Consider the following 26,906-nt stretch of genomic DNA (forward strand, 5'->3'; position numbering starts at 1 on the left):
GTTGGTGTGAGATTAAAATTTGAGTTTGGAGAGCCCAGATGTAGGTTATAAAAGGTTGATGAAGAAATTCAGCTAAGCAGATAACATTCAATTTCTTCAAATGAATTATTACTTATTTTAGGACAGGGATGTTTTCTGGGTACACTACCATTTCAAAGCATTTAAGTATTAAAGTGTTCTAAGAATCAACTGGGCATATCGAGGCTGGAAGATATCCTTTCTGTTTTAAACATCTTTGAATTCTCTAATAATCAGCCTACAGGGGCAGGTTTTATAACTGTGTTTCCCATACACTTCAAGTGATGTTATAATAATTTTACAATTATTAAAAAAAGATAGTAACTAAAAATCAGAAGAACTAAAATAGAGAAAATCCATAAGAGGCATTTCCCCAAGTATATTCTTTGGAGCCCATATCTATGATAATTTTAATAAAAGGTGGCGTGGTCACTACAATATAAGAAATGATTCTTTTGGAAATTCATAAGTCACACTGGCATACTGTTAGATGAGTTGAACTGTTCTCATATGAAGACTCTTGTTTCAATTTATTTAATCTAGCATTACCATTTTTGTCACCATAGAACCCTTTTACCTGGAAACTAGTTCATGAACAAATAGTTTGAAAAATCATACTATAAGGGTTATTGAATGGTCTCATGAACAGTTACTTATTCATGCAAGTGAAAATTTAGTGAAAAGTATTATTTACCCTTATTCTTTCTTGTGCCCTTCAAAGAGAAATTTGGTGTATTTACTTGTAAGGAGTGATGCTCAGATCCATCTCCCAGTAGTCTTTGTTTTCTGTTTTCTAGGTGATGCAGCTAACTGCCCAAGTTTGGAAAATATGGACATAGATGAAGCAACTTTGTTTGGACCCCTGCCGGGTTCAGCTCTCCTGGACCGGAGTCGCTTATCCAGTGAGAGCAGCTGTAAGAGCTGCCTGAGCTCCATGACGATAGACAGTGAGGATGGGTACCAGACATGTGTGTCTGAAGACTCGAGCAGGGAAGCCTTCAGCCGGCAGACAAGCACAGATGATGAGTGTTTTGTCCTCAAGGATGGGGATGATTTTCTGAAGAGGTGTTCTTCAAGGAGGAACCAGAGCATTAGTTCTGCTAGTAGTGGGTCCATGTCTCCCTTGTGGGAAGGCAACTTCTCAAGCATGTTTGGGACTCTGCCCAGGAAAAGCAGAAGGGGAAGTGTCCGGAAGCAGCTCTTAAAATTCATCCCTGGCCTTCATCGCGCTGTGGAAGAGGAAGAGAGTCGCTTTTAATGGGTTGTAGTGCCCTTTCGTATTAGCTTATTTCATAAATGTCTTCAGATTCATTTAGACCAACTCCACCCAGCTTAGCGGGAAAGTGCAGATGGATTGCAAAACTGACATCCCATTTCATGGCAAGAGTGAACTTTATGTAAATTTTTGTATCATTATGTTTGCCTCTTCAATCATTTTTTTAACCAGAACAACTCAAGTTCCAAGCAGGCAGTAGGAAAATTAAGTAATAAATTAGAAAATATTAACAAATTAACACAAGTGCCTGCTCATTTTAATGCTGCCTGTGAAGGCAAGAGTAAAATTTATTTTCTAGATTATTCATGTAAAATGTTGAGAACTTTTTGGAGTCAAGTGTGAATAAGAAAGTGACAGAATATAATTATTTGGAATACCTTCTGTAGGTTAATTGGTAGGTTACAAAACTTTATATTTGCTTAAGCTCGGTAGCCTTTGGGGAGGCTTATTAATAGGCAATTTTGAATGTTTCTGTTCAAATCTATGAAAGATTATAAACAAAGATGATCATCAGCCCTTTTTTACATCCACAGTGACAATAAATCGGGAAGTATACGATTTAATATGGGGGTTTAAACTTTATGAGATCCATGGAAAGATGTTATCTAAGATGGGTGCTAAGGAAGACTATAGTAAGTCCTTTTTTATTGGTAGCCTAAACAAAATGGATGAGGATGTCATTCTTACCTAATTCAACTTTTGTTCTGCCTAAACATTGATGACAAGTCTAGCTCTCTCAAGATCCTACAGCCTTGTGATTTTTTTGAACAAATGTCTAAAATTTGAAAAATTAGTCAGGAAAAGTATTTTCCTCCTGTAGATTTTTTTCCACATTACTCCTCACTTTATATTATATATTCCAAATAGTTATTGCCTCAGCGCTCTTTTGTCTATTAGTTATGTTAGTAGCACATTACTTCTAGCCTTTCAATCATATTTTTATTCAATACCCATTAAAGTCCATGATTTCTCTGTTCTGGTGATAAAGCTGCTCATTACCTATATTCTAGGGTAGATAATCTGGACAATGCAATAAATAGTCCATACTGATTTTAAACTCCGTGTGTGTGTGTGTGTGTGTGTGTGTGTGTGTGTGTGTGTGAGATAGTTGACTTTGAGCGCAACTGATACACTTAAACACTTAAATAAACTGAGTAAAGAGTGAGTCATTTTGAGGAAAAAAACAAGAGGTGAAGGTAAGGAAGCTTGTAGGGTAAGAAATAAATAATAAAATAGAAAAAGATTTCTAATTGAGATCTGCTTCCTATTAAGTCTCTGAATTCAGAAGTATCCAGTGGGCTCTGCTTGAGAATCATTCATGTGAAAAGCAGAGCTTTCACAGGAACAATAGCAATTTTGTCTGTCATTTACTGAATGCATAATAGGTTGTAGATGCTTGCCATGTCATCCTCGAAATAACCCTGTAGGGAGATGTTAGGCATACAGATAAGGAAGCAGGTATTGGGAGAAGTTCCCATGGTCAGTGGCAGTGCTGATATTGGAAGCCAGTTCTTCCCAGCTCTAGCCTACCCGCTTAGTCTCTCTAGATATTGCTTACCCTTTTGCTGGGTCTGTGTAGTTATCACCACAGGACTACCTCCTGCCCCAATCCCAGGAAAATTTAAAATGCGCAATTGTAGATATTGCATGAATAAGGGTATTGTAAATAGGAAAAAAAACATTCCTATTTGGTAAATAGGAAAACAAACATATATTTAGGGTGACTCTTCCTTCTCGCTTCCACAAGCAAGTTTTCAGATATAAGCACATTAATAACTGCATGGTTAGCAATACATTTATTTTCAACAAGGGCTTGCAAATCAATTGTGATTTGATTGATACTGCTTATTTCTCATCGTAGGCTAGAATTATCATGTTAAAGATCTGTTTACATGAGTGCAGTATTATCTGTTAATCCTATTTCGCCAAGTCAAGGGGAAAGAAATACCACATTTATTTGAGGAAAGATGACTTTAAAGTCTTCTACAATGTGAACAATGTTTCAAGAACTACCACAGTTCATCTGGAAAAGCAGACAATATGTCATTTGCTTTTCAGTGGTTTTAAGTGTTAAATATAGTTTAATACTTTCTACAGTAAATATCAAACCCAAAATGGTACAGGGAAGAAGCACGTGGCATGTTTTGCTGTAGTCTGTGATGAGCAGAATTAGAGTCAATAATTAGATATGTTCAGGAAAAAAAGTTAAGCACTTTTTAACCAAAGTACAGGAAGTAAGGGTATGTCATGTTTTGTGTGTTCACAAGTTGTATGAAAACTCTTGTTTAGTGGAAATGTGGGTAAATTTCTCATAGCACAGCTTTTCAGACTGAATCTGACCTCAGTGGGGCTTTAGAAGATTTCATCTCTCTAATTTTCTGGTGCACAATGACCACAGGACTCACTTTGCTGTAATTTACTGGGAAAAGAATGAAGAGGTTTTTTTAACCCCAAAGTTGTCAAATATGTAATGTTGGTGAACTTATTAATTGATAATTTGTTATGAAAATGTATTTTTCTAGTATGGCATTGATTGATAAGCCAAACTTGAATCAAGCCTATTGGGAATTACTCTGTCATGTGACTAAAAGGAACACCACCATGTCAAACAGGTTGGAACCATATTTTTTGAAATGAACTTTTATTTATTACTTTCTACTTTTCAATTCTTTTATATCTTAGTTGCATGATACAAACAGTATTAAAAATCCCACTTTGAACTGAATATCAAACTTGGACACAGTTTGTGTGACTAATCATAAAGTATAAATATCTATGGATGTATACAATCTAAGCACAGTAAATAATACTTAACAGCTATACTATCCTTCAGATCACAAAATTATTGGTGCTTTATATCCATTTCCTTACAGAACTACGGGCAATGAAATAAAAATTTGATACCTTTTTGAAATAAAGAATGCTATTCTTCAGTGTCAGAACTTTCTGCTCTCTCACTTACTTACTTTAAATGAAATGGTTGTTTTTAAAGAAGATTAAAAAAAATCTGGGTGACCTCTTAACACCTACCTCTTTGCGGTTCTTAAGAGGCATTACCTACTTAATTGAAGCTTTGCACTTGTATTAGCTTTCTGTTGTTGTTTGACAAATTACTGCAAACATAGAGGCTTAAAACATATTTATTATCTCAAAGTGTGGGTCAGGAGTATGGGCAAAGCTTACCTGGGTCTCCTCAGTGTCTCACAAAGCAGCAATCACGGTGTCACCCAGGACTGAGTTCTCATCTGCAGGCTTTATTGGGGAAGGATTTCCTACCACAATCCCTCAGGTTGTTGTCAGAAGCATTCCTTGTGGCCGTAGGTTTCATTGCAGCTTGCTTATTAAAACGCAGCAACAGAGAGAAAGAGATAGTGCAAGCAAGACAGAGTCCTAAATAATGCAACGTAACCAGACTGACATCTCGGCACCTTTGCCATATAATAGAACATAATCACAGGAGTGACATCCTATCAATTGTGGCATATTGTTTGTCAGACACAATTCACAGGAACCACCCACACTCACAAAGCAGGGCTTACACAAAGGCATGAACATCAGGAGGTGGGGATCAGGGGCTACCTTAGAATCTATTCACAACACTATTCAAGGAGTTCACAGATTGATAACTTCAGATATTGAGTCTTCTCTAAACTTCTTTTAGCAAAAAGAAATTGTGAATGTCACCATTTTTAATTTTTATAGAGAGAAACGTTAAGATTAACGACTTTTGAAATTAAAGAAACTGGCCAAGATTGTATAACTAGCCGATAAGCTGAGTAGGAAACTGTATCCAGGTCTATTATTGACCGCCCAACTTTGTCCCCCAAGTGCATGAAATGATAGAAGATTTTAAAAGAATATTAAAGGGTGAACCAGTAACTTGCTTCCAAATTCTGCTCAGGGAATCTGAATGTATTTAAGTGAATACAGTGATTGACATGCTAGACTTCATCACTTCTATGTGGGTGCATCTTTGTGAGCAGATGACAGGAATTCCACAGAAAAACAAAACAAAACTTTCATAATCAAAACTACAAAGCACAAAAGGCAATGATCAGCCATGAGCAAATGTCAGGTGATTCCACAAATAGCAGAATTATTAGAACTTGAGAAAATAAAACAGTTTGAAAGAATATAAAAAATGTATATCTTAGGAATAAAGGATAAGTCTCACAACTTGATAAAGAATATCTACAAAAAAGCTACAGCTAATATCATAATGTGAGAAACTGGATGCCTTTTCTCTAAGATTAGTTACAAACTAAGGATGTCCTCTCACCACTTCTATTTACCACTGTACTGAAAGTCCTACTTAGTTCACTAAGACAAGGAAAGGAAATAAAAAAGCATACAAATTAGGAAGGAAGACATGAAACTGACTTTGTTTTCAGATGGTATGGTTGTCAATGTGGAAAATCCCCTCAAATCAACAACAACAAACATTCTAGAACTAATAAGTGAGTATAGCAAGGTCACAGGACACAAATAACTATACAAAAGTCAACTGATTTCCTATATACCAGAAATGAACAACTGGGATTTGAAATTCAACAATCAATACCGTTTACAATAGTACCAAAAAAACCAAAAATGAACCACTTAGGTATAAACCTGACAAAATATGTACAGAATTTATATGTGGAAAACTCTAAAACTCTGATGAAAGAAATCCAAGAAAATCTAAATAGATATTCTGTATTCATGGATTGGAAGACTCAGTAGTGTTAAGATATTAATTCTTCCTAACTTAATCTATAGACTCATTGAAATTCCAATCAATATTTTGCAATCATTGAGAAACTAATTCTAAAATTTACATGGAAAAGTAGAAAACCTAGAATAGCCAATGTAATACCGAAGAATAAGAAGTATAAGAAGGAAGGGGAGGAGAAGAAAGTTGGAGGAATCACAATACCCAATTTCTAGATTTCCTATAAATCTACAATAATTAAGACAGCATGGTTTTGGCAAAAGAATAGACATATAGATCAATGAAACAGATTTGAGCGCCCAGAAATAGACCTGCACAAATATAGTCACTGATCTTTGACAAAGAAGTAAATGCAGTTAAATGGAGAAAGGACAGTATTTTCAAAAATGGTTCTTGAACAATTGGACATCCATATGCAAGACTTTACACATTTCATGAAATTAACTCAAAATGAATCATAGACCTAGATGTAGAACATAAAAGTATAAAAGTTCTGGACAATAACAAAGGAAAACATCTAGATGTCCTTGGGTTTCATGATAAATTTTTTAGATACACCAAAAGGATGATTTGTGAAAGAAAAAGTTGATACATTGAACTTTATTAAAATTAAAAACTTCTGCTTTGGGAAAGATACTGTTAAGAGAATCAAAAGAAAAACCATAGACTGGGAGAAAATATTTGCAAAACACATATTTGAAAAAGAACTTGCATCCAAAATATAAAAAGAACTTTTAAAATTCAAAAATAAGAATACAAACAACCCAATTAAAGCATGTTCAAAAGATGTGAACACATCTCCGAAGATAATATGTAGGTGGCAAATAAGTGCATTAAAAGAGTTCAATATCATTTGTCACTTGGGGTTTACAAATTAAATCCCAAGTAGTAACAAGATACTACTAGATGGCTATTAGGATGACTAAGATCCAGATAACTAACAATACAAATTGCTGGCAAGGATGTGGAGTAACAGGAATGCTCCTTCGTTGGTGATGGGAATGCAAACTGGTACAGCCCTTTGGAAGACAGTTTGACAGTTTTTTACAAAGCTAAACATAGCCTTACCATATGATCTAGCAATTGCACCTCTAGGTACAGGCATAGCTTGTTTAATTGTGCTTTATTTTATTATGCTTCACAGATATTGCATTTTTTTTTTAACACATTGAAGCATCTTTTTTTTTACAAATTGAAGGCAACCCCACATTAAGCAAGCAATATCAGCACCGTTTTTCCAACTGCATTTGCTCATTTTGGGTCTCTGTGTCACATTTTGCTAATTCTTGCAATATTTCACACTTTTTCATTATCATTATATTTGTTATGGTGACCTGTGATCAGTGATCTTTGATGTTCCTATTGTAGTTGTTTTGAGGCACCACAAGCTGTGCCCATATAAGACGGCAAACTTAATTGATAAATGTCATGTGTGTTCCGACTGCTCCGCCAACCAATTGTTCCCCCATCTCTCCCCCTCTCTGAGACACAATATTGAAATTAGGCCAGTTAATAACTCTACAATGGCCTCTAAGTGTTCAAGCAAAAAGAACAGTCACACATCTTTCACTTTAGATCAAAAGCTAGAAATGATACAGCTTGGCGAGTAGGGCATGCTGAAAGTTGAGATAGGTCAAAAGTTAGGTCTCTTGTGCCAAACAGTTAGCCAAGTTGTGAATGCAAATGAAAAAATCTTGAAGGAAGTGAAAAGTGCTACTGCAGGGAACACACGGATAAGAAAGTGAAACGGCCTTATTGCTGATATGGAGAAAGTTTGAGGGGTCTGGATAGAAGATCAAAACAGCCACAGCATTCCCTTAAGGCAAAGCCTAATCCGGAGAAAAGCCCTAACTCTCTTCAATTCTATAGAGGCTGACTGAGGTGAGAAAGTTATAGAGGAAAAGTTTGAAGCTAACAGAGGTTGGTTCATGAGGTTTAAGGAAAGAAGCCGTCACTGTAACATCAAAGTGCAAGGTGAAGTAGCAAGTGCTGATGTAGAAGCTGCAGCGAGTTATTCAGAAAATCCAGCTAAGATGATTAATGAAGGTGATTACACTAACCAACAGATTTTCCATGTAGACCAACAGTCTTTTATTGGAAGAAGATGCCATCTAGGACTTTCATAGCTAGAGATGAGACGTCAATGCCTGGCTTCAAATCTTCAAAGGACAGGCTGACTCTCTTGTTAGGGGTTAATGCAGCTACTGACTTTAAGTTGAAGTCAACGCTCATTCACCATTCTGAAAATCCTAGAGCCCTTCAGAATTATGTTAAACTACCCTGCCTGTTCTCTATCAATGGAACAACAAAGCTTGCATGACAGCACATCTGTTTACAACATGGTTTACTTAATATTTTAAACTCACTGTTAAGACCTACTGCCCAGAAAAAAACATTCCTTTCAAAATATTACTACTTATTGACAATGTGCCTCGTCACCTAAGAGCCCTGGTGGAGATGTACAATGAGATTCATGCTATTTTCATGCCTGCTAACACAACGTCATGGATCAAGGAGTAATTTTGACTTCTAAGTCTTATCATTTAAGAAATTCATTTTGTAAGGCTGTAGCTGCCATAAATAGTGATTCCTCTAATGGACCTGGGCAAAGTAAACTCAGGAAAAGAGCCATCATTCTAGATGCCATTAAGAACATTTGTGATTCATGGGAAGAGGCCAAACAGGAGTTTAACAGGAGTTTGGAAGAAGTTAATTCCAACCCCTGTGGGTGACTTTGAGGGGCTCAAAACTTCTGTGGAGGAGATAACTGCAGATGTGGTGGAAATAGCAAGAAAACCAGAAGTAGAAGTGGAGCCTGAAGATGTGACTGAACTGCTGCAATCTCGTGACAAAATTTTAATTGATGAGGAGCTGCTTCTTTTGGGTGAGCAAAGAAAATAGTTTCTTGAGATGGAAGCTACTCCTGGTCATAATGCTGTGAAGACTGTTGAAATGATCACAAAGGATTTAGAATATTTCATAAACTTATTTGCTAAAGCAACAACAGGTTTTGAGAGGATTGACCCCAATTTTAAAAGAAGTTCTACTGTGGGTAAAATGTTATCAAACAGCATTGCATGCTATAGAGAAATCATTCGTGAAAGGAAGAGTCAATCGATGTGGCAAACTTTTTTTGGTCTTATTTTTTAAAATTTCCACAGCCACCTCTACCTTCAGCAGTCACCACCCTGATCAGTCATCAGCCATCAACATCAAGGCGAGATGCTCCACCAGCAAAAACATTACAGCTCACTGAAGACACAGATGATGGTTAGCATTATTTAGCAATAAAGTATTTTTAAATTCAGGTGTGTAAATTGGTGGGGTTTTTTTTTTTTTAGATGATGTTATTGCACACAATAGACTACAGTATATTGTAAGTATAACTTTTATATGCACTGGGAAACCAAAAAATCATGTAACTCTATTTATTGAGATATTCACTTTACTGTGGTAGTCTGGAACTGAACCTTCAATATCTCCCAGGTATGCCTGTATTTACCTGATTGATTTGAAAACTTATGTCTACACAAAAAACCACACACAAATATTTGTAGCAACTTTATTCTCAATCACAAAAAAATTGGAAGGAACTAAAATGTCCTTTAATAGTTAATGGATAAACAAACAACGGAATGTTATTCAACTATTATAAAAATGAGCTTTTAAGCCAAGAAGAGACTTGATGAACCTTCAATGCATGTTGATAAATGAAAGAAGCTAGTCTGAAAGGGCTACATACTGTATGGTTCTACTTATAGGACATTCTGGGAGAGACAATACTATAGCAATAGTAAAGAGATCAGTGGTTCGCAGGGGTTTGCGGGTGGTGGGGGGTGTGTGTGTACGTGGAGAAGGTTGAATCGATGGAGCACTCATGAGTTTGTGTGTGTGTGTGTGTGTGTGTGTCTGTGTGTGTGTGTGAAGAGGTAGAGGTTTATTGAAATACAAACATTCGAGAACATATAAGATAGAAAATGACCACAACATGTACAGACACTTGCTACAAGAGGACTTCTGAGGTATTTACCCACTGCCTAGGCTACCCATGTGCTATCACAGTTTTTCCTGGTTAAATTCAAGTAGGATGGGGAGGGGGAGGGGACAGAGCGGCCCTGGCCAATGGCTGCCATGTGACCTCAGGGCTGCACCATCAGGTGAGCTCCTCTTGGCCCAGGGCCCCATTCTGGGGGCACCTGCTGGCACTCCCACCCTCGGACTTTCAGGCTGAGACCCTGCTGTTGCTCTTGAGGGCAGCGAGGGCTTGCTGGTACTCATGAGTTTTATAATGTTCTCTTAGTCTACGTGAGCTACTGAAATAAACTACCACAGATTGTGTGGCTGAAACAACAGATATTTATTTTCTCATATTTCTGGAGGCTGACTGCCCAGCAGAACCTTGGGGGGTAGGGAAGCTATCTGAGGACAAAGAAACCATCTGCAACCCAAGGAGACAGCTCTAATCAAAAACTGAACCCTCCCAGAACTTGATCTTGGACTGGATCTGGAACCAGCATCCAGAATAATGAGAAAACAAATTTTTATCATATAAGCTATCCGGTCTGTGGAATTTTGTTATGGCAGCCTGAGAGGACTAAGACAAGAGTGGCAAACTACTCTGTGTGATATTGTACCAGTAACTGTGGATACATGACACTATGTGTTTGTCAATTTCCACAGAACTTTCAGCACAAAGAATGACTCAATGTATGCAAATTAATAAAAACCAACTTAGGAGTTTGGGGGATCCCAGAATAGAATGCAGAATGTGACAAGACAATCTAACTGTATTAATAATGTATGCAACAACCTCCTTAAGAAAGTGGAAGGAAAAGAAGCTGACCTAAGTAACTTTGGAAACGACTTAAGTCTGTAAAATTAAAGGCAAAAAAATGATACATGAACATTTGTACTTTCCTAGGGGAGAATTTAACTTACCATTGGTGGCGCGCACACTTTTCCTTCTTTCTTATATTTCTGCAGTTACTAGGTAAGGAAAATATTTATTAAAGGGACAAGGATTTGAAGATATGTATGTAAAAGAATACATATATTCAATCTTTACTTGTTTCTACAATCATCCAAGTCAACAAATCATTTTTGAGCTAATTCTAATTAATGGGAACTCTTAGAAAGTCAAAACAACTAAAAATCCCTTATCTCAAAAGGTAGAGTTCTGTCAGAAGACACATATTGATATTATAGCATGCTAAATTCTTTTTTTTTTTTTATTTTTTGCTGTACGCGGGCCTCTCACTGTTGTGGCCTCTCCCGTTGTGGAGCACAGGCTCCGGACGCGCAGGCTCAGCGGCCATGGCTCACAGGCCCAGTCACTCCGTGGCATGTGGGATCTTCCCGGACCGGGGCACAAACCCATGTCCCCTGCATCGGCAGGCGGACTCTCAACCACTGCGCCACCAGGGAAGCCCCCTTTTTTTTTTTTTGTTGACTGCACCGTGCGGCATGCGGGATCTTATCTCCCCAACCAGGGATCGAACCCTTGGCCCCTGCAGTGGAACTATGAAGTCCTAACCACTGGACCGCCAGGGAATTCCCCATGATAAATTCTAAGGTAAAGAAATGTAACGTAATTTAAGAACTTATACAAGGGCCACTTAACTCAGACTGTAGTTAGAAATGTGATCATTATTTTTCACAAACCCTTCGGGGGGAGGAGTGCAAAGAACTTCACCTGGTTATAACATTAAAGCAGACATATGACAAAGGAAATTACAAAGTTTTTAATCTAAGCAAATCACTTGGATTTGAAGTAAGCTTTCCTTTTCTTCACAGCTGTGCCAATTTGGTGATTATGACTTGAGAGCCTTCTGGTCAGGTCACAAATTCATTATTGATGAAAGTGTGTGCTCAGACTGAAGAGCAGAGCAGGTGGAATGGTACCCACTTTCCTTCCCAACGGCCAATGAAGAGAGCGTCTTCCATTCTTGCCACACTCGTTTCCTACCTGAATCTCCAAATACCAATGAACCAGCTAAACCAGAGAGGAAATGTGTTTGCACTGTTTGGTGAGTGAAATTCTGTAATTGTCTTGTCCTCAAATGCTCAGAATTAAGTAACTAGGTCGATATATCTTCAAATCTAATTGACTGAACAATGCAGTTTACTATTATAACATTGCTTCAATATAGTTATTCTACCATTCTTGACCATCAATAACTAAGTGGATTTTTAAACTATTTTTAAATATAAAATAATAACGAAACCATAGAAGATGATCATGGGTATGAGTCTGATCCTAGCTAGCTGCACTTGAAGGCACGGTTGTCATTTCCTCACCACAGTGTGTGACACTTTTATTTAGTTTTAAAACTGTAGACGGAGCCACTGATTAAAAACAGGATGTGGGTAAACAGTTATGCGTAGGACTTGCTGGACTAGACATGAGCTAAGATAGTGGTTCTGAAACAGCATCTTCAGACCAGTGCTGGCTTGCTGTGTAAGAATCACCTGAGAAACTTGTTAGGATGCAAATTCCCAGGCACCAGATCCCAAAGAGTCTGTCAAATAGGTCTGGGCAGGGTCCAGGAATCTTCCTTTTAAACGAGCTCCCCAAGAGACTCTCATACAGATAGCCGAGGAGCCACACTTTGAGAAACACAAGAAGCTTACAATTTCTCTGCCAGCTCTGGTCGTGTTAAAGGGCTAGATTGAGTGATAAAGAGAGAAGTATAAGAAAAAATTATGAGAAATCTAAAAAATATTAAAAGTGTCTTTAGAAAAAAGCTACCTCCTAGGAATTTCCTGTTTGATTTCCCATCAGGGCTGTGTGAAATCTTTACCCTTTCCAGCCTCTATTACCCCTCATTTTCAGTGAGTGACACTAACCCTTACTCCACTGTAGTGGAAGTCTTCTGAAAGGAGTTTCCTTAATTCCCTTCCCCCATTGACTTCTGTCTCTCTTTCCCTTTGCCCCTGTTTCAGAGATAAGGAACTGACTGAAGCGAATTCATGTTTTTCCCTTCCCTCACATCTTTTTTACTTACCCACGGATTTCTTCCATTAGGCCTATAAATGTTTTCTATTTTTCCTTATTCTGAATTTAACCAGTTGGACCTGCTTTTCCAACATGAAGTAAAAAGAAGATCACATCTCTTCAATATTTAATTTCATGAGCCCACAATCTGCTCAGCTTTGCAGGAGGAGATTTTCATTCATGGTTCCTGTTCTGCCTTCTTTCCTAAATTCCCTGAGAATCGAGGGTCCTTAATTGGTGGTGCTTCCAAACTTCCTGAAAAGAGAAATGGCGAATTTGAAATGCCACTAGTGGGCCCAGGTTCCGTTACTGTTCTGCTGCTGTCACAAAATGTTGTTACCGAAATCCTGCCCTGTGGAGTTCAAGGCACTGACACCATTCCTTCTCCTGAGCCTTCAAGAGCTTGGTATTGGAAAGAAGCCAGTCTAGGTCATCTGGTATTTAATGCAGCTAAAAGAATGTGAGCTCCCAAGATGGCAGTTCTTTTAGCTTTCATTCACGTGCTCCATTTTTTGTCTTCAAGACCCCTTTCGTAATGGGATGGCTGAATTGGAAGGAGCTGTGGTCTAATTTTCAAAATGGAGCAACCCCTCTTTGCATGCCTAGCAAGGTTCAGATATGGAGCAAAACCCAACAGTTGAGACTGATCCTCCCCTTGTGGTGAAATCTCTTTGTGAGCTTTTCCTGTTAGTGGACCTCATTAAAGACAATCTCAGTTTATCAGAGGTCTTAAGTAGCTAATTTTAGAGTCTAGAGAGAGGAACCAGTATTTCTTTTCTGGCTTCTTGATTCTCCTCCAATGGTGTCCAACTTCACATACCAAGGACAGCCATTGTTTGCTGATGAAAGGTCCTGTTTTATTTTTACACCTGGGATGGTAGGTTGCTACTTGTGTTACAACTAGCTAATTAAAGAGCCATTCTAGTGATTCTTCCCTTATTAACAAAATCATTCTTCAGGATAACCTGCAGTCTCCACTTCCAGGCTTAGAGAAATTTGTCGTAATTTTATATGCCTTAAATATATGTGTATATATATGTGATATGTGTGTATATATATATATATATATATATATACACACATGCATATGTATACATCTGTATATATGCATCTTGACTGATTTCTTCTTGCATCTGTTGCTGTATCTTTTTCCTTCTGTTAACAGCTAATCTTGGAAAAGTGTCATTGACAGCCTTCTAAAGAACAGTGTTATGTTTTTTTTAAAATTAAACTTTATTTTCCTCAACCTCTTTGTAACATTTGATATCTGTGATCACACTCTTTCCTTTATGAAATACTCTGCTCCTGCCTTCTTGATTATTCCTTTTCTGATTCCTCTTTCAGCCACTTAAACGGAGCCATTCCTTAGGTTCTCTCCTCTCTATACTCTTTTCCTTGGGGTCCTCATCTTCTGTTACAACTTCAAATATCACTGCTGTATACCTCAGCCATTTTCCCAGACCAGAATTCCTTGCTGTTAATCTAACCCTCTGACCTTATCTTTCCTTGTCTCTCCTACATATCCTGTGTTTTAATTGTATTGAATGAACAAACTTTTCTATCTCTGTGACTACAGAGATTAGAGAGAATGCATAAATGAGTGGTGTGGGCCAGGGAAAGACGGATCATTTTATAACAGACACTCAGCCTCAGTGTCAGGACAACAGGGAAAGGTGGGCACTCAGGAGGTTATGGCCAGGAAGCCAGCTGCTACTCAGCTCCAGTGAATTGTTTTTCAGGTTTTGTTTCCTTCCGTCCCTCCTTCTTTCCTTCCTTCCCTCCCTCCTTCCTCCCTCCCTCGCTTCCGCTTCCTTTTCTTTCTTTCTTTTGAAAGATTGTATTTAAATACTTAAGAGACTTAAAATCTGTCACTGAATTTGCAGGCCAGTAATAATGAGTTCCTTCCCTTTTTCTGTCATCGGAGTTGGCACATGAACCAACTCCGGATAGAAAGATATATTGAACTTACAAGTGGTATATAGCCAGGCAAATACTGAGTTGACGTTCACTGCTTTTAGCAAAATCTTTGGATTTTAATACATGATCATGTTTGCAGTATCTATGCTAATTTTACAATTCGAGATTGTAAATCCACATGCTTTACTTTTGTGCAATTGGAGGTTTTTAATTGTTGCTATTTTAAGGGGAAGAATTTCACATTCAAAATGGTCCAGAAGACATTTATTGATGTTTCTGCCTTAAAAACAAAAAACTTAAAAATGTTGTGTATGCATCACTAGGCATGGGACAGACAAAAATTTGGCAGTCATTTTAAAATAAGAACAGATACTACACTTGATCTTAGCCTAAAGGCCAAGAAGCGATGGCAGTCATTTTAGAAAGGCAACAGAAATATGTGTGCCCTTTGGGTTTATTTTGGAAACAAAAAAGAATTTGAAAATGTCAGGTTTACAAGAGCAGAATCCCCTCACGGGGTGCCAGAACAGGGAACGTGCTTAGCAGGAATCAAGCATGGGTCATTGGCAGTACTCAGATGAGAATGTACATGAGCATAGTTGCCTGGCAGTGACAAAACAATTTTTGTGCTGTTATTAAATCAAATTGAAAATGTTCAGTTAACTCCTCTTCACTTCCTCAGAGGTATTTTTGTCAAAACTTTGGTGAGTTTTCTTATAGGCATTTGTCTGGGCATTGATATATTAAATTGTGGTTTAAAAAATATATATATATAATTTATATATTAAATTGTACTTTTTAATATCTAAAAAGCCAAAAACATTTATTATACTTATATAAACTGAATTATACCATATATAATGCTCAGCAACTTGATGTTTTAAATTTCATTAGAGTCCTCTTATTTCTGTAAAATTTACAATCAAGTTTTTTAATATCTAAAGTTAATTATGTTACCTTGAAATGTTTTCTTGTAATTAGCATTTTAACTATCTTAATGAGTCCCTTGCTTATGCTAATGATTTCCTGATTTTCTTCTTCCTTGTCTATGTTAGTTACAGATATCCAGTCACTCCACTCCCACCCCATCCTCCTTATCCTATTTGAGGTTTAAGATTACCCAAAACTTTCTAGTACTGGTTATGGTCCTGACTCTTAACTGAACCATTTTCCTCATTGTAGCCTTTTGGTCTATCAAGGTAATACTAGCTTTAGGGTTGAAGTGAGGAATGTCTGCTCTTTTTCTATTCTCCCAGAGAGTTTCTGAAAGGTTGGCATGGTCTGGTCCTTGAAGGCTTGGTAGAACTCAACTGTAAAATCATCTAGGTGTACTATTTACTTTGCAGAAAAACTTTAAAATTTTGATTTGATTTTTGTACTAATTTTAGGATAATTCTGTTTCTTCTTGAGACAATTTTAATAGTTTATGTATTTCTAGAACTCTGTTCATTTTGTGTAACTTTTCAGAGACTTTAGCATAATATTTTTCATAGTATCATTTTATTTTCTTTTTAATCTCCACTAACTTTCTGGTTATGTTACCTTTTAAAAATCCTAATATTTTTTGTCTCTTTTCATTTTCCTTCTTCAATCTTGGCAGAGCCTTGTCTATTTTATTAGTCTTTAGAAATAAACTTTTACCTTTGTTGAATTTATTGTATTTTTGGTTTTGATTTTATTAACTTTTGCTCTTTTAAAATTTTCTCCTTCCTACTACTTTCTTCAAATTTAGTCTACTGTTCTATTTCTAATTTCTCATGATGGATTTGTATTTTCTAAAGTAATAATTGAAAACTATAGATTTCTTTCTGATGACTAGCTTGGATGCATCCCACAGGTTTTGACAAATATTTGATATATGTATTTTTTTATTGTTGTTTGGTGCTAAATATTTTAAGTTTGCATTATTACTTATTTTATAAATGAGATATATAGAATTGTGTTTTATATTTCCAAATGTATGGGATGCTTTATTTAACTTTTCGTTATTTATTTCTTAATTAATTATAATGCAAATAATATGGTTTGCATCATGCATTGTGTTTAACATGAGCTGAGATTTTCTTTAGCTTTTTACATGGTCAAGTTTTTCTTGCTCCACGTTTATTGGAGCAGATGTGTATTCTCTAATTTCTGGCTGTAGAATTATATATAATTCACCTTTCTGTGCATGGACAATGAGAAAGTTGTTTGAAAGTCTTCCACTTCGGGTTAGATTAGTCAGTTTCTCATGTTTAAATGATATTTTGCTTTATGTATTCTGAAGCTATTTTATTAGACGTATAAAAATTTAGAATTATTATATCTTTCTGATGACTGGCTACTTTCAGCACTTTGTAGAGATGTCTTTGTCCCTATAACACTTTGTATTAAAGTCCATATTTCTAATATTAATATATATATTTCAGGATTTTTAATTGTTGTTCTGATTTGCCAGGTGTATCATTTTCCATGCTTTCCATGTGTTTGGATCTTTATTTGGTTATTTAAACATCTTTATTGGAGTGTAATTGCTTTACAATGGTGTGTTAGTTTCTGCTTTATAACAAAGTGAATCAGCTATACATACACATATATCCCCATATATCCTCTCTCTTGTGTCTCCCTGCCACCCTCCCTATCCCACCCCTCTAGGTGGTCACAAAACACCTAGCTGATCTCCCTGTGCTATGTGGCTGCTTCCCACTAGCTATCTGTTTTATATTTAGTAGTGTATATATCTCCACGCCACTCTCTCACTTCATCCCAGCTTACCCTTCCCCCTCCCTGTGTCCTCAAGTCCATTCTCTACATCTGTGTCTTTATTCCTGTCCTGCCCTCTAGGTTCTTCAGAACATTTTTTTTTTTTTAAGATTCCATATATATATGTGTTAGTGTATGGTATTTGTTTTTCTCTTTCTGACTTACTTCACTCTGTAGGACAGACTCTAGGTCCATCCACCTCACTACAAATAACTCAACTCCATTTCTTTTTATGGCTGAGTAATATTCCATTGTATACGTGTGCCAAATCTTCTTTACCCATTCATCTGTCAATGGACACTTAGGTTGCTTCCATGTCCTGGTTATTGTAAATAGTGTTGCAGTGAACACTGTGGTACATGACTCTTTTGGAATTATGGTTTTCTCAGGGTATATGCCCAGTAGTGGGATTGCTGGGTCATATGGTAGTTCTATTTTTAGTTTTCTAAGGAACCTCCATACGGTTCTCCATATGGCTGTATCAATTTACATTACAATTTACATCCTCCATAGTGGCTGTATCAATTTATATTCCCACCAACAGTGCAAGAGGGTTCCCTTTTCTCCACACCCTCTCCAGCATTTATTGTTTGTAGATGTTTTGATGATGGCCATTCTGACTGCTGTGAGGTGATTCCTCATTGTAGCTTTGATTTGCATTTCTCTAATAAGTTATGTTGAGCATCATTTCAGGTGTTTGTTGGCAATCTGCATTTCTTCTTTGAATAAATGTCTATTTAGGTCTTCTGCTCATTTTTGGATTGGGTTGTTTGTTTTTTTGATATTGAGCTACATGTGCTGCTTATAGATTTTGGAGATTAATCCTCTGTCAGTTGCTTCATTTGCAAATGTTTTCTCCCATTCTGAGGGTTGTCTTTCATCTTGTTTATGGTTTCATTTCCTGTGCAAAAGCTATTAAATTTCATTAGGTTCCATTTGTTTGTTTTTGTTTTTATTTCCATTTCTCTAGGAGGTGGGTCAAAAAGGATCTTGCTGTGATGTATGTCATAGAATGTTCTGCCTATGTTTTCCTCTAAGAGTTTTATAGTGTCTGGCCTTACATTTAGGTCTTTAATCCATTTTGAGTTTATTTTTGTATATGGTGTTAGAGATTGTTCTAATTTCATTCTTTTAAGTGTAGCTGTCTACTTTTCCCAGCACTACTTATTGAAGAGGCTGTCTTTTCTCCACTGTATATTCTTGCCTGCTGTATCAAAGATAAGGTGACCATATGTGTGTGGGTTTATCTCTGGGCTTTCTATCCTGTTCCATTGATCTATATTTCTGTTCTTGGGCCAGTACCATAGTGTCTTGATTACTGTAGCTTTATAGTAGAGTCTGAAGTCAGGGAGCCTGATTCCTCCAGCTCCATTTTTCTTTCTCAAGATGGCTTTGGCTATTGGGGGTCTTTTGTGTTTCCATACAAATTGTGAAATTTTTTGTTCTAGTTCTGTGAAAAATGCCAGTGGTAGTTGGATAGGGATTGCATTCAATCTGTAGATTGCTTTGGGTAGTATAGTCATTTTCACAGTGTTGACTCTTCCAATCCAAGAACATGGTATATCTCTCCATCAGTTGGTATCATGCTTAATTTCTTTCATCAGTGTCTTATAGTTTTCTGCATACAGGTCTTTTGTCTCCTTAGGTAGGTTTATTCCTAGGTATTTTATTCTTTTTGTTGCAATAGTAAATGGGAGTGTTTCCTTAATTTCTCTTTCAGATTTTTCATCATTAGTGTATAGGAATGCAAGATATTTCTGTGCATTAATTTTGTATCCTGCTACTTTACCACATTCATTGATTAACTCTAGTAGTTTTCTGGTAGCATCTTCAGGATTCTCTATGTATAGTATCATGTCATCTGCAAAGTGACAGCTTTACTTCTTCTTTTCTGATTTGGATTCCTTTTATTTCTTTTTCTTCTCTGAATGCTGTAGCTAGGACTTCCAAGACTATGTTGAATAATAGCGGTGAGAGTGGGCAACCTTGTTTTGTTCCTGATCTTAGTGGAAGTGTTTTCAGTTTTTCACCATTGAGAATGGCTGTGGGTTTGTCATATATGGCCTTTATTATGTTGAAGCAAGTTCCTTCTATGCCTGCTTTCTGGAGAGTTTTTGTCACAAATGGGTGTTGAATTTTTCAAAAGCTTTTCCTGCATCTATTGAGATTATCATATGGTTTTTATCCTTCAATTTGTTAATATGGTGTATCCAATTGCCTGATTTGCATATATTGAAGAATCTTTGCATTCCTGGGATAAACCGCACTTGGTCATGGTGTATGATCCTTTTAATGTGTTGCTGGATTCTGTTTGCTAGTATTTTGTTGAGAATTTTTTCATCTATGTTCATCAGTGATATTAGCCTATAGTTTTCTTTTTTTGTTACATCTTTGTCTGGTTTTGGCAACAGGGTGATGGTGGCCTCATAGAATGTGTTTGTGTTCCTCCCTCTGCTACATTTTGGAAAAGTTTGAGAAGGTTAGGTGTTAGCTCTACTCTAAATGTTTGATAGAATTCACCTGTGAACTCATCGTGTCCTGCACTTTTGTTTGTTGGAAGATTTTTAATCACAGTTTCAATTTCAGTGCTTGTGATTGGTCTGTTTATATTTTCTATTTCTTCCTGATTCAATCTCGGAAGGTTGTGCTTTTCTAAGAATTTGTCCATTTCTTCCAGGTTGTCCATTTTATTGGCATAGAGTTGCTTGTAGTAATCTCTCATGATCCTTTTTATCTCTGCAGGGTCAGTTGTTACTTCTCCTTTTTCATTTCTAATTCTATTGATTTGAGTCTTCTCCCTTTTTTTCTTGATGAGTCTGGCTAATGGTTTATCAATTTTATTTATCTTCTCAAAGAACTAGCATTTAGTTTTATTGATCTTTGCTATTGTTTACTTCATTACTTTTTCATTTATTTCTGATCTGATTTTTATGATTTCTTTCCTTCTGCTAACTTTGGGGTTTTTTTGTTCTTATTTCTCTAATTGCTTTAGGTGCAAGGTTAGGTTGTTTATTCGAGATGTTTCCTGTTTCTTAAGGTAGGATTGTATTGCTATAAACTTCCCTCTTAGAACTGTTTTTGCTGCATCCCATATGTTTTGGGTCGTCATGTCTCCATTGTCATTTGTTTGTAGGTATTTTTTAATTTCCTCTTTGATTTCTTCAGTGATCACTTCGTTATTAAGTAGTGTATTGTTTAGCCTCCAAGTGTTTGTATTTTTTACAGATCTTTTCCTGTAATTGATATCTACTCTCATAGCGTTGTGGTCGGAAAACATACTTGATACAATTTCAATTTTCTTAAATTTACCAAGGCTTGTTTTGTCACCCAAGATATGATCTATCCTGGAGAATGTTCCATGAGCACTTGAGAAAAATGTGTATTGTGTTGTTTTTGGATGGAATGTCCTACAAATATCAATTAAGTCCATCTTGTTTAATGTATCATTTAAAGCTTGTGTTTCCTTATTTATTTTCATTTTGGATGATCTGTCCATTGGTGAAAGTGGGGTGTTAAAGTCCCCTACTATGAATGTGTTACTGTCGATTTCCCCTTTTATGGCTGTTAGCATTTGCCTTATGTATTGTGGTGCTCCTATGTTGGGTGCATAAATATTTACAATTGTTATATCTTCTTCTTGGATCGATCCCTTGATCATTATGTAGTGTCCTTCTTCGTCTCTTGTAATAATCTTTATTTTAAAGTCTATTTTGTCTGATATGAGAATGGCTACTCCAGCTTTCTTTTGATTTCCATTTGCATGGAATATCTTTTTCCATCCCCTCACTTTCAGTCTGTATGTGTCCCTAGGTCTGAAGTGGGTCTCTTGTAAACAGCATATATATGGGTCTTGTTTTTGTATCCATTCAGCCAGTCTATGTTTTTTGGTTGGAGCATTTAATCCATTTACATTTAAGGTAATTATCGATATGTATGTTCCTATTACCATTTTTTAAATTGTTTTGGGTTTGTTATTGTAGGTCTTTTCCTTCTCTTATGTTTCCTTCCTAGAGAAGTTCCTTTAGCATTTGTTGTAAAGCTGGTTTGGTGGTGCTGTATTCTCTTAGCTTTTGCTTGTCTGTCAATTTTTAATTTCTCCCTCGAATCTGAATGAGATCTTTGCTGGGTAGAGTAATATTGGTTGTAGTTTTTTCCCTTTCATCACTTTAAATATGTCTTGCCAGTCCCTTCTGGCTTGCAGAGTGTCTGCTGAAAGATCAGCCATTAACCTTTTGGGGATTCCCTTTTATGTTATTTGTTGTTTTTCCCTTGCTGCTTTTAATAATTTTTTGTATTTAATTTTTGATAATTTGAGTAATATGTGTCTTGGCATATTTCTCCTTGGATTTATCCTGTATGGGACCCTCTGCGCTTCCTGGACTTCATTGGCTATTTCCTTTCCCATATTACAGAAGTTTTCAACTATAATCTTCTCAAATATTTTCTCAGTCCCTTTCTTTTTCTCTTCTTCTTCTGGGACCCCTATAATTTGAATGATGGTGTGTTTAATGTTATCTCAGAGGTCTCTGAGACTGTCCTCAATTCTTTTCATTCTTTTTTCTTTATTCTGCTCCATAGTAGTTATTTCCAGTATTTTATCTTCCAGGTTACTTATCCATTCTTCTGCCTTAGTTATTCTGCTATTGATTCCTTCTAGAGAATTTTAAATTTCTTTTTTGGTGTAGTTCATCATTGTTTGTTTGGTCTTTAATTATTCTAGGTCCTTGTAAAATGTTTCTTGTATTTTCTCCATTCTATTTCCAAGATTTTGGATCATCTTTACTATCATTACTCTGAATTCTTTTTCAGGTAGACTGCCTATTTCCTCTTCATTTGTTTGGTCTGTTGTGTTTTTACTTTGCTCCTTCATCTGCTTTGTGTTTCTCTGTCTTCTCATTTTGCTTAACTTACTGTGTGTGGGGTCTCCTTTTCGCAGGCTGTAGGTTCGTAGTTCCCATTGTTTTTGGTGTTTGCCCCAGTTGCTAATGTTGGTTCAGTGGGTTGTGTAGGCTTCCTGGTGGAGGGGACTGGTGCCTGTGTTCTGGTGGATGAGGCTGGATCTTGTCTTTCTGGTGGGCAGGACTGCGTCCTGTGGTGTGTTTTAAGGTGTCTGTGACCTTATTATGATTTTAGGCAGCCTCTCTTCTAATGGGTGGGGTTGTGTTCCTGTCTTGCTAGTTGTTTGGTATATGATGTCCAGTACTGTAGCCTGCTGGTTGTTGCATGGAGCTGGGTCTTAGTGTTCAGATGGAGATCTCTGGGAGAGCTTTCGCCGTTTGATATTACATGGAGCTAGGAGGTTTCTGGTGGGCCAATGTCCTGAACTAGGCTCTCCCACCTCAGAAGCACAGGACTGACACCCAGCTGGAGCACCAAGACCCTGTCAGCCACACAGTATGAACCAGGAACTAATCCAGGTCTGTGGATTTCAGTAGTAAAAAGCAGTCAAAAATGTCTGGCTTCATGGAGTTTATACATTTCCTTACAATCTGGAAGGGAAAATCCTTCTGGACAGGGAATATCCTTGTTTCTCTAGTGCGTATTACAATGCCTGGTCCATCACAGATACTCAATGTGTAATCGGGAAGAACAAATCTGACTCCATACTGGGTCAGTTTCTTTTACTTTTAGTTTAACCTTTGTATTTGTTTGCCTTTGCTTAGTCATATTAGCTCAAGCAGTCATGAAACCTAGCAGGACCCTGTGGGGCCCTCTCAAGTACAAATCCTTCCTGTGTCCCTCGTTTCTCATTTGTAGGAAATAGGCTTCATTCAGCTTCCTAGACCTTCCCTGGGTTCCAAAGGGCTTAGATCTTTGTGTTTTAAATGTCTCTTTTGAACAGAATATAGCTCAATTTTAAAAAGCTTGTCCTTAAAAAGTCTAATTTTTAGTTGGAATATTTAGTTTCATTTTATTTATTTTGATAAATGAATTTTTTGTCCTAGTATTTTATATTGTGCTATTGATTTGTTTTTTCTGTGCTTCCTAAAATGCTCTTTTTTAAAATGAGTGGATTTTGTTTTTGTTTTTCCCTCTATTGGGTTGGGTTTGAGATTATACCTCCTATTTCTATACTCTTAATAGGCACCCTTGAACTTGTACCTTGTGCACTTAATAACCTAGCAAGGCCTGAAGTTAATAAAAACAGTTAACCTCTCTTTTGAAGAAAGCAAGAATATTATCCATTAACTCTGATCATCCTTCTTTTCACTTGCATGCTATTATTTTCCAGTATTTGAATTCTAACTATACAAATTAAATATAATAAATATTATTTTATAAAGACAATATTTATGACCCTTATCGTGATTAATTCTTACTATTCCTTCTTGTTTCTCAGACAGTCCTGAGATCATTTTCTTCCTTCCAAATATTGATCCATTAGAAAATCCTTTAGTGAAAATCTAGTGGTGAATACTCTTTTTTGAATACAAAAAAAACTTTATTTCATATTTTATGAAATAAATATTTTATGGATTCATAATTATAGGCATGTAACAATTTTTCTCAACACCTTGAAGATTTTATTTTATGACTTTATTAATTTTTTGCCCTTGAGAAGTCTGCTATCAGTTTATTGTCCTTCCTAGGTTGTTTTTTTAAGTGGATAATTTTTATATCTTCATTTTATATATAATAATCTACCTTTTTCACTGCAATATGTATAGGTGTTGATTTCTTTTGTTTATCTTGATTGGCATATATTTTGCTTTCCGTATCTAGGACTTCTTATTTTTTATCAGTTCTGGGAATTTTTCAGCTATATCTCTTGAATATCACCTTGCCTTCATTCTCTCTATTTTTTCTCCTTCTTTATATTTAATTAGTTGTATGTTGGATAATTCCATTCTATGCTTCTGTGTTTTAACCTCTATTTTGCATTTTGCCTTTCCTAGTTTCACTGTGTTTCCCTCTTGATTTCTTTACATTTAACTAATTCTGGATAATTTCTTCAGATTGTTCTTTTATCTGCATCAAATCTCCTATTTAATTCATTCACTGAAAGTTTAATTTCAATGCTTATATTCCATAAATGTTCTACTTGGTTTTTTTTCAAATTTTCATCATTACTTAGTATTCTTTTGTCCCTTGCTCATTTAAAAAAATCAATTTTTCATTTTTAAAAATACCTAGTACATAGCTATTTTATATTCTGTATCTGATAGTTCCAATATCTGAAGACTTTGATGATACAATCTATTGTTTCCAGTGACTCTTACCCAGGGTGACTTGTTTCCTTGGTGTGTTCTTGGTCATTATAGCTCTTCATTGAATACCTTTTCAGAGTTCATAATCCTTTTAACTTTCAAGAGTGTAGGGTTGTAGTGCTTAATTTTCTTCTATTTCTTAGGGTACTATTAGTTTTTTTGCTTGGTCTTATTCTTTTATTCATTTTTTAAAATTTTGTAGCTTTCGTTTGAGGTTCCCATGTGGAATCTTCATTTTTATTATTCCTGTTTCTGAATGAGGAAGTTAATGTGTACCTGCACTTTGATTAAGAGCAGTATGGACCAAGCACCCCTGGTCTGAGCTGGAGCCATGGACAGCTTCAGTTCAGGAATGTTGCCTCACAAGTCCTCATCAATTCAACAGAGTTTTCTGACCTTGTAGCACTTTTCCCTTCAGGGTGAGCAGGTGAACTAGTCAGAGGTCATATTGGGTTTCAGTAGAGCATCTTGGCTTACCATGGTCTTGAAAGTGATCATTCTGGATTTACTTCTGCTCAGTTACATTCATACTTAATTGCAAGTCTGGTTTTTGTTTCCCTTTTATTCTCCTCCTCCTCAGGTTACCTCCAGATGGTGGTTTGAGGTCAAATATCCCAGCCTCGGTGGTAGTTTCTCCTGTGCTATTTGCATGATGTTGGCTTTGACATTCTTAGGGCTCTACCATGAGTCTTCTGCAGAAGCCGTGCCCTTAATCCTCCTTATGTTATATAAAATGCCATCAGAAGAGTCTTTGAGTGATCCTCTGGCTTACTTTAAGATGCTTAAGTTTATAGCTGCCTCCTTCATTTTGGCCCATATTTTACTGAACTTAGTAGATTTCGCATGATCATTCCCCTTGATTTTTTTTTTATTATGTTTGTTTGTTTGGTTGTATGGTAGCGCTTTTCTGAACTTATGAATGTAATGTTCCTCCCCATATAAAATTTTTTGGTACTTTTGGTAGATTTCAAGGAAAAGTATAGAATAGATATACCTTTAATTTGACATATTTTCCTGAAATTCCAAACTAAATAATTTTAGAAGAATGGGGCTAAATGCAAGGCCTGCTTCTTTTTCAATACAAGCCTGCAGGATGGTCCTTTGATGTGGTTTGATATGAGATACCATCTAAGGAGGCCAACCCGAACAGCAAAGCAAGAGAAAGGTTTAAACACTATGAACTTCTTCCCAGAAAACATTTTTAGGAGACTCTCTTTCCCCCATGTTACTTCGATTATAAAGAGTGACACCTTGCATTTCTGTTTCTATCCACCGGAGTCTTACAGATATTTTGGGTCACAAAAATACTGTGGGAGCTTTTACTTATAGCCTCTCCTCTCCTTAGAACTTGGACAGTAGCTCACATGGAGACTGGGGTTTGAGCCAAAGGACAAATCCAAGCAAAATTAACCATCACCAACTGTAGCATTTTAACAGCACATAATCAGGTAGAAGTCTTTCCAGGAAGCTTCTCTGTCCTGCTATTATTGCAACTTGGTGTTCATAGGACCTGAGATCCACCCAAGCATATTTGCATAGAGTTTATCATTTCTACTCAAAAATACTGTTGGGTAAAATTAAAATTTTAGTATTTATTTAATGCTTACTATGTATGCTATAGCACTCTTTAAACTCTACACATACATTATCTCATATTTACTGATCATAATCTGAGAGCCAGTTATATTATTATTCCCATTTTTCATATGAGGAGATTGTGGGTCATTAAGGTTTTATGTCTTACCCAAGGTACCCATAGCTAACAAAAAGTGACATTAATCCAGTTTTATAATGCCTAAGAGTTTGAGTTTGTAGTCGCATAGCTCTGGAATCAAATCCTGTCCCTGCTTTTTGCAAGCTTTGTAATGTTGGACAAGACACAACTTCTCTGAGCCTCGGTTTCCTCAGACATAACATGGAGATAATAGCAGCATCTACCTATAGAGATTTGTGAGGATCAAATAGAATATGTTATGCATAGAGCTTAGGACCAAGCCTGGCACATACTAAGGCTCAATAAATGCTAGCTATAAAAAATAA

The 26,906-nt window shown here is 36.5% G+C and overlaps 1 protein-coding gene and 2 pseudogenes across 1 annotated transcript in view; 2 read left to right on the top strand and 1 right to left on the bottom strand.

Moving 5' to 3' along the window:
- CYTIP (cytohesin 1 interacting protein) overlaps positions 1-4,233 on the top strand; it is a 29,655-nt gene extending 25,422 nt beyond the window's left edge. Inside the window, exon 8 of the mRNA XM_027130992.1 lies at positions 816-4,233. Coding sequence (XP_026986793.1) covers positions 816-1,276 — 461 coding nt within the window. The 3' untranslated portion in view covers positions 1,277-4,233. The remainder of the gene's footprint in view (positions 1-815) is intronic.
- Positions 4,234-7,528: 3,295 nt separating this feature from the next.
- On the top strand, positions 7,529-9,481 carry LOC113624984 (tigger transposable element-derived protein 1-like; annotated as a pseudogene).
- Positions 9,482-15,162: 5,681 nt separating this feature from the next.
- LOC113605259 (uncharacterized) lies at positions 15,163-15,324 on the bottom strand (annotated as a pseudogene).
- Between the last annotated feature and the right edge of the window lie 11,582 nt (positions 15,325-26,906).

This window comes from Aethalodelphis obliquidens, unplaced genomic scaffold (assembly GCF_003676395.1).
Source record: "Aethalodelphis obliquidens isolate GAN/ISIS:26980383/991018 unplaced genomic scaffold, ASM367639v1 scaffold2, whole genome shotgun sequence".
In the NCBI taxonomy this organism is placed as follows: domain Eukaryota; kingdom Metazoa; phylum Chordata; class Mammalia; order Artiodactyla; family Delphinidae; genus Aethalodelphis; species Aethalodelphis obliquidens.